Source organism: Morone saxatilis, unplaced genomic scaffold (genome assembly GCF_004916995.1).
Source record: "Morone saxatilis isolate NCDOM2014 unplaced genomic scaffold, NCSU_SB_2.0 Contig1, whole genome shotgun sequence".
Lineage (NCBI taxonomy): Eukaryota > Metazoa > Chordata > Actinopteri > Moronidae > Morone > Morone saxatilis.
The window spans coordinates 19574742-19583038 of NW_023339651.1; the positions used below are offsets into that span (position 1 = coordinate 19574742).

General features: G+C 40.6%; 1 protein-coding gene across 1 annotated transcript in view; it reads right to left on the bottom strand.

Annotated features, from left to right (window-relative positions):
- dnah9 (dynein, axonemal, heavy chain 9) overlaps positions 1-8297 on the bottom strand; it is a 133749-nt gene that overhangs the window by 114073 nt on the left and 11379 nt on the right. The window contains 5 exon segments of the mRNA XM_035670173.1: positions 1424-1559; positions 1745-1986; positions 3846-3954; positions 6566-6712; positions 7246-7372. Coding sequence (XP_035526066.1) covers positions 1424-1559; positions 1745-1986; positions 3846-3954; positions 6566-6712; positions 7246-7372 — 761 coding nt within the window.

Consider the following 8297-nt stretch of genomic DNA (forward strand, 5'->3'; position numbering starts at 1 on the left):
TTAAATAAATACTTATATATATATATATATATATAATATATTATATATATATATTACTATATATATATATATTTTTTATGTCCGTTTATAGTGTTGAAAAATCTATTTTTAAATATTTTGTTTTAGAAAAGGGTAACAATGTTCAGGTTGTTGGCATAGCAAATAATAAATGCAATTAATAAGCCCAAAAGACAGTAGAATAAGCAACTATAAAATATATAAAGTCCAGTTATGCAAAAAACAACAATATATCTTGAATTCGCCAGAATCTTACATTTTTTGTCGCCCAGCACTAGTCTATATCATTTTTAAATCTTAAACCATGATATCTGAATCAAATATCTCTGAATATAACATAGAAATATAGTAAGATAGTCTTGTCGTTTTCAGCCTAAACAAAATACTATGAGAAGGACCTGACGGTTTATTCCTTCCTCTAGAGCATTGCTGTGTTCTGAGAGCTTTACAGGTCACTTCACTCACTGCCTTCCTAATCATAAAAGACTGTTTGAAACCTCCCAAGGAAGAAGGAAAAAAAGCAAGTAGAGGCGTAAGAACGTGTAGAATAAGGAGGAGAAGAAGAACTGGACACAGTAGCAGCCTGGAAACATTCCACCACATCTTGAACCGCATCCCAGTCCATCTGAACTGGTTCGACAAAACTCCTGCCAGCAAGCGAGTCCAGACCTATTTCATGTCCACAGCCAATACAGGCGGACACCCAATTGACATCAAAACCCCTGAGGATGTGTTGCTAAGAAGCTGTCCAAGTCAGCGCTGGCTGGAGGATGATGTTTTTGGTTTCGCTGTAGAATCAGGGTAGCAGGGCGGAATTTTTGGATATTACATTCAGGGCTGGCAGCAACATTCTGGCTTTAAGACAACAGTAGTAACAGCACAGTGACTACAGCACTACTGATAGTAAGAGTGTTTCTTTATCAGGGTCCCCACTCCTTTTAAAACATAATAACTCGATTATCTCACATTTACCCTCCAAACAGTGTGATTTTATTCTCACTGGAACAAGTTGCCTTCAATTTTTTAACAGATAATAAATCTTTTAAATATTTTTGCAATTTTAACTTTCACCCGCAACTTAATTGCAAAAAAATGGCTAAAAACAGCAACACTATCTATAAAAAGCAACCATCCCAAAAAAAGCCTGTGAAATCCTGGAGGGACTGAATAGATGTGACACCAAAAGTTGGCTGCAAGTAGTGTCAACAGAAATGGAAAGACAGGCAAGACATTTTTTTTCTAATAAATCCGACAACATAGATCATTTCCAGGATATTTGGTCAAAATCAATTTCCACGACTGAAAAACTAGGCCCTGAATTTCCAGGTATTCCAGGACCCGTGGGAACCCTGTTTATGTGATTCGATTTGTCTGTCTGTGTATTGTTTGTTCATTAATATCCTACCAGTGTTGTCCAGGAAGAACTTGAGAGAGCACTCGATACTGTTGAAGAATCCGTCGATGATCATGTCGTCGATGTACTCCACGTAGGCCTTCCACTCCTCGGAGGCCTGCTCACCTCTGAACAGCTCCAGATTGCTCTAAGACATGACAGAGCATACAACTCACACTGAATCATCATCTCTACCACATTTAAAAAATGACTGTAGGGCAAAGCAAATCAGGAACCACTGACTACGTAATAACTTCGTAGAGCGATGAAATGAGTGAAACTTAAAGCCAATTTGACATGTTACACAACCATGAGGAACCCTTTTTTAACCACCTTAAGCAGGAAGTGGATCTTTTCTCCAGAGGACTGTATCAGGCTGTACAACCTTTCCAGCCTCTCGGCCCTGTCATCCAGGCTGAGCAGTGCGTCTTTTTTGCCCTCCTTCCTGTCAAACAAGGGGCTGGCCCAGGACCTCATGCAACTCTGGATCTCCTCTACGTTGTCCTTGGCCCTCTGGAGTCGGCTCTCCAGGTCACAGACAGAGTCTCGCACCTCCTGGATGTACTGCCAAATATCTAGAGGGGAATGGATGATGGCGATGGGTGTTTGAGAGGTCATGAAATAGAAAATTAAGGAAAAATTAAGGTAGAATAGGAGTGTGTGATTATATCTTTCTCAGCCACGATTGGTTGTTTTCGTCCAGGCCCGGTGGATTCCTGCAAATGCCATTAGAAACAATAGGAGGAGCCAGAGGAACCTGACTTTTTCACAGATTGTCTGTCTCATGTACTAGTGAAAGTTTCAGCAAATATATACATTAAACATTTTTTAAATTACCTACTGCAGCTTTAACTGGTGTTTAAAATTAATGAAATAAAGAGAGAGGGGAAAAGTTATGTACTTCTCAAAGTATTTGATACATGAAGCAGGTGGATACAAGCTTTCTATACATGTGAACAGGTTATCAGCTATAAAATGGAATGAATGCCATGCTTCTTCCCTACCCATGGAAACTCAATGCTGTCGGGCCAGAAGATACAGAGGAAAATGTCCAATCTATTCCCCAAATTAATCGACATACTAATGATTTCTTCCATAAGTATCCAGACTGAGCACACACACACACGCTAAAAATTAAAGCATGAGTGTACTGCTGAATGTTCTGCAGAGGGACCGTGAGTTTATTCCTACAGACAGATGAGCACGCTGGCTTATGCCATAAACGCTCTTCTCATTTCTGCTACGTTCTTCTGGGAATCCCAGAGTCGAAGAAAGTAACAACATGCCTGCCAGCAGAGTGTCAAGCCAAGCTTATCAATGATTGAACACCTCTCATACTCTACTTTATGTCTTTCAAAATGCAAAGCTTCTGTTCATGTCATGTCTCATAACGGCTTGCTCTGCCCAGAAATGACAGGGATGGAGAGAACGCCACAGAGGAGGAATATTTCTATAATAAACCGTGAATTTTCATACAAATAAAGATCTCCTTTACCAGATACAGTCAGTGAGTACAGGTTTTGGTATAAGGTCACGGTGCAGCAATCAATAATGCCAAAACCTGCAACCTCATGTGGATTGCAAGACAATTGATGAGCAAGAATGAAGGATGAATCATAAGGTGTCCAGAATCTCAAAAAATTCCTGCTTACTATAGAGCCCGGCCTATTCAACTGGCGGCCTGCAGGCCACATTCAGCCCAGAAGCAGCCTCTGAGTGACCCAGCATACATAAATCTGATATATGACAAAATAAGAGAAAATGAATGTAAAGAAGAAGCTAACGAGTGAGCCATCTTGCTTCCTTCTCATCTCTGTAGGGAACTGCACATAAGCAATACTGATCACACTGCAGATGTAGTGACACCACCAATCATCTTTCACAAATCAACATTTTATCATGCGAGTTCCTACCACGCTTAATAGCTTTTCAAAACATCCGGCTATTGACAGTCACAAGTAGATTCAAGTGCTCTACGAAAAATATGTCTTTGTCAACCCTGAAACATAAAACTGATGATGTCAGTTTAACCCCTGCCCGGGCCCACTGCATAGAGAAACACTATACTTTCTGGACAAACTCACGAGGGGGGAGGGATCACATGAAAGGGACACTAAAGTGCAAGTATATTGCTATTGTTGACTACATTCATTTGTATTATTTTAAAATGTGGCATTACCAAAAGCTAAAAAAAGGCTTTAATCAAATAGGCTCATGAAAATGTCTGGCTCATCTACATTTTACTGGTTTTAAAATCTGGTTGTGGAGGTAAAAATCTCAAACCAATATTTTAAAACCTAGTTGGGACTACAGAGGTAAGTGAAAATAGTTTTTTTTGTAATTTGGGTTAACAGACCCTTTAAGGAAAATGAGACATTTAAATCTGCGATTCCTCAAGATTCCTCATCTGGCAGTTTTTAGATAGTGTCCTGACCTTGGCTGTTCCAGTTCAGACTTTCCTCCACCTTTTTGAGCTGAGCGTCGATGTCCCCCAGCTGGCCCTGAACCAGAGGCTGCTCCACGTCGAGCACAGAGTGCATCACCTGCAGCCAGACAGTTAGAGAGAGAGCGAGAAAGAGACATAGGAAGATGTGATGTGATTTTTAGCTCCCATTAAGTGTGTACAGAAATATCATTCTAATATAATTTCTGTGTGGCCACTGACAGGGTGCACAGAGGCCCAGAGCATCAAGACAGGATGTCATCCTCATTAAAGTCACTGTTTCTGAATCGTTCCATGTTGCCATGACTTAATTGGACTTGAACTTTTAGCCACCTGAAGCAATGAAATGGAGTATTTTTAATATGTAATCACCTCATTGAGGGCGCTGCGATACGTGTGGCTGAGCTTTGTGGGAGCTGTCCTCTGTGAGGCTGAGTTAATTACATCACTGATTGCTCCGACATTGTTTAATGCTACGTTATTAAAACTGCCATTTTGCCCCCCTGTCCAGTTACCATTAAGACCAACAATAGAATTATGTGTTCGATAGTGTCCGTGGCAAAGAGAAGCACATTTTATGTACTAACTTTCATTTAAGTCATTAAGTGAATACACACACAGACAATGCACATCCTCATTAGCATAATTTTCTAATATGTTTATAAGCTTAATGCGTGCACAGCAATCACTATAGTTCAGCTGAGTAGAGTGTAACTGATCCATGCCAAGATTTCGACATTTCTGTAGTATATTTATAGTATCAGACAGCAGCAAACCATCTACAGCAATGATAGTAGATATTCAAAGAGCTTTTAGATTTGCTTTTCTTTCCTAAGCTGAACTGGAACACAGTGATTGTATACCGCAGTGCTACATCAACAGCATTTTGGATAGGTAGCAGGAGCAGTGACAGCCGTTCAAACTTTAACTCAAGCGTGAGGAAAAGACATCACAGAGCTGGACTTGCTCTCTAATTGTGAGTTTAGCATTCAAAATGTCAACAAAGATGAACACAAAATAACAGAGTTTAGATTTAAGGAACAGTTAAGCATTTTGGTAAACACTCTTATTCGCTTGAGATGAGAAGATCAATATCAATCTCTTGTCTGTGTATGGAGCTGGAGCCAGGAGGTCAGCCTAGCTTACCAACACTTCCAAAGCTCACTAATTAACATCTCTTTTGTTTGATCTGCACAATCCTGTTATTACTGTGCACTATTTCTTGACTAACAATGGTGTATCCACCCAACACTGCTGTTCAGAATCTCCAGCTACAGCACGGTTCCAGATACAGTCAGTGAGTACAGGTTTTGGTATAGGTCACGGTGCATGCACAATAATGCCAAACCTGGCAACCTCATAGTGATGCCAAGACAAATGAGCAAAATGAAGATGATTCATAAGTGTCCAGAATCTCAAATTCCTGCTTACTATAGAGCCGGCCTATTCAACTGGCGGCCTGCAGGCCACATTCAGCCCAGAAGCAGCCTCTGAGTGACCCAGCATACATAAATCTGATATATTAGATAGAAGCCCCACAAGGCTTTTAAAAAAAGGTCCAGTGTGAAACATATAGGAGGATCTATTGGCATTAATGTAACTATATTTTCATTTTGTATAATCACCTGAATATAAGAATCGTTATGTTTGTTAGAATGAGCCATTTTTATTTAGTCACTAGACTTGTTTTACCTTGTGTTTACCACTAGTGGCCTATATCCTGAGAGTGGTGAGTAGGTTTGCGTAATAAGCCAGCAATTACAATTTCAAATATCTTGCATACAAATGCAAATGTTGAGCTGTTTGTTTTGAGATATCAAAGCAAAAAGTTGGAAATATGACCTGAGGGTGGCGCTAAAGGCGAGAGAAAATTATCATGATATTAAAAATGTAACTAAATTTGTGGTCCATCAGGCTATCCTCAAAATAATTAGTATTATCCTCTGGGGACATTAAAGTCCGTACCAAATGTCCTGGCAATCCATCCAGTAGTTAGCTGGATTTGCTCATGGATGTCTCCATCAAAGGAGCAAGCATAGCTGCTAGGTTAGCTAAAGCTTCATTCTGACCTGTAGTTTTTTACTTATACTATGTGACATACATACTGTGATGTCAAATGAGACTTTTGAGGGACTGCTACAAGGCATTAGTAAGCTAGTTTTCAGTAACCTTGCTAGCCTGTCTACTGTAAGAAGACAATCAGTGAAATCATGAAAATATAATATAATTCTCTACAGCAAAGAGGGACATGTGGTAAACCCTGTTTATCATCCTGCAGTGTATACTTTATGATCATATAATTTGGAATAATTAGCTTTTCACATTACATTATAAAACTGATCAGATATATATTTGATTTAAGATTTAGTGGCAAGGTAATCAAGCAGCAGACATCACAAAACACTTTTGGCTAGCAAGAAACAATGACGGCTCACCTAGTTACACACAATCTCACATTACAGCGAAACAGTACACTAAAATATGTTTCTGAAAGGATTTTAGGTGAAAAATAGTCAACGCAGTAACAGAAGCTTGATTCATATTTGATCAGCACTGCCTAGTTTGACATACTGTCAATGCATGACCCTCATCACAGGGTCCCCCTTTCAAGCATGCCACTTTACAATTCATGGCTCTGGCAGCTAGGGTGAGTGAGTGTAATTATCCTTAAATACCCAGTCTCAACTGCTTTTATCCTATTCCAAGCCAACCTTGTTGTATCGGCCCACAGTGAGCTCCAGGTTGGCCACATACTGCCACAGCTGCCCCCTGGTGGTGTAGATCTGCACTGCAGTTTCAGGTATGGCCTCGGTCTGTCTGGCCTCCAAGTACTTCACTTCCCTCAGCACGGATGCCAGCTAGGAAGAGGTCAAAAGGGAATTTAGAAGCAATGGAAGACATTTAAAACCATAGACCATAAAAGTGGAGTTTCAGTTTTTATCAGTACAGGCTGCCAATAATGTGTGCCAATATTCAACATCTTTGCTTTTAAGCCCAGTTTCACAATAAAGATTTAAACAACAAATATTCAGTACTAGAGTTTGTTGGGGAGAGAAAACTTTCCACTAACTCAGATTAATGACATGTAGGTTAGCAATTCTTTGGGGCAGTGTGACCCAACATTACTGACTTTAAATGAGAAATTGAAATACTGACCTAACTAATTATCAAGATGAATGTGCAGCAAAAATACAATACACTTTATTTAAGGATTTATAATCTCTTATGCAGCTGCAGGCAGGTGTATGACACTTACTGGAAGATAATTAATATATATAACCAAACTAATAAATCACTCAGATCCTGTCCACAGGTAAAGATTACAAGCAGCGACACATCTAGCAGCCTGTCCTGGAACACTTTTCCTAGCATGTGGGCGCCATGTAAAAACCTGCGGGTTGAAGTTGACTGAGATGAGCCGAGTGGCCGGGTCTCTGCTGATTAATGGCAGGCTGAGGTTGTACTGAGAACTCTCGCCCACAGTCTCTGTCCATGTCTCATACAGGCTTGAGGAGTATCTGCAATACCAAACCCAAAGAACACAATCTGCGATCACAATCAAACAGAAGTTATTATCACAGAAGAAACAATTTGTACCTTTCCCCGCCCGGGTAGAACATTGTTTCACATTCCCATTAAAAGGGCCGGGGCTTTTATTTTCACAAGGCCACAGGCGTGAAAACGGGCTGGCATTATGGAAATTAACATAAGCAACAAAACAAGCCTCTAAAAGGCATATGATTGAGTCATTTTCCCAATCCTCCGAGGTTGTAAACGGAATGGGAGGCGTGATTGGCTCGTCCATATCAAGCAGACAATAAGGGCAGAGGGAGAGGTAGCGCTGAAGGAGGGTTAGATGTAGGCGTGGGGGGGTAATATGAGGATAAACGCTGATTCATCTGGCTGGGAACAGAGAATATGTCAGGGCTCTGTACAGCTATATCAATCTGTAAATAGCCACGATTATGATGAGAACTTCAGTGCACACTGTGTGCTCCTTATTGGATTTCTGCTGTGAGCTTCATTTCCTGATAGTGGCACCGCAGACGCAGAGGCAATCAAATGCCTTGGTCATGGCCATAAATCACGCTGCATTTTGTCTGTGGGGGTAATGAGTGAGCATGCCCGTCCTGTTCCTGACTGGAATATGTATAATAATGGTGGCGTTCATCGGAGGCAGCGGCAATGATTATTACAGTATAACAAGGGCTCTAATTTCTGATGGGAGTAAATTGAGGGCAAAGAACTGGTGTTGTTCATCATTCCATTACTCTGGGTGGGGGGACATGGAGTGAAGGAGTGATATGAAGCGTGTGAAGCATAAAGAATGGGTGTTTGTCACGGTGTGTGTCTGTGTGTGCACACGGTGATGTGATCTCATTCACAAAAGACTTACTCACATCCTTTTGGGTTTACTGCGCGCGCAAACACACACACACACAC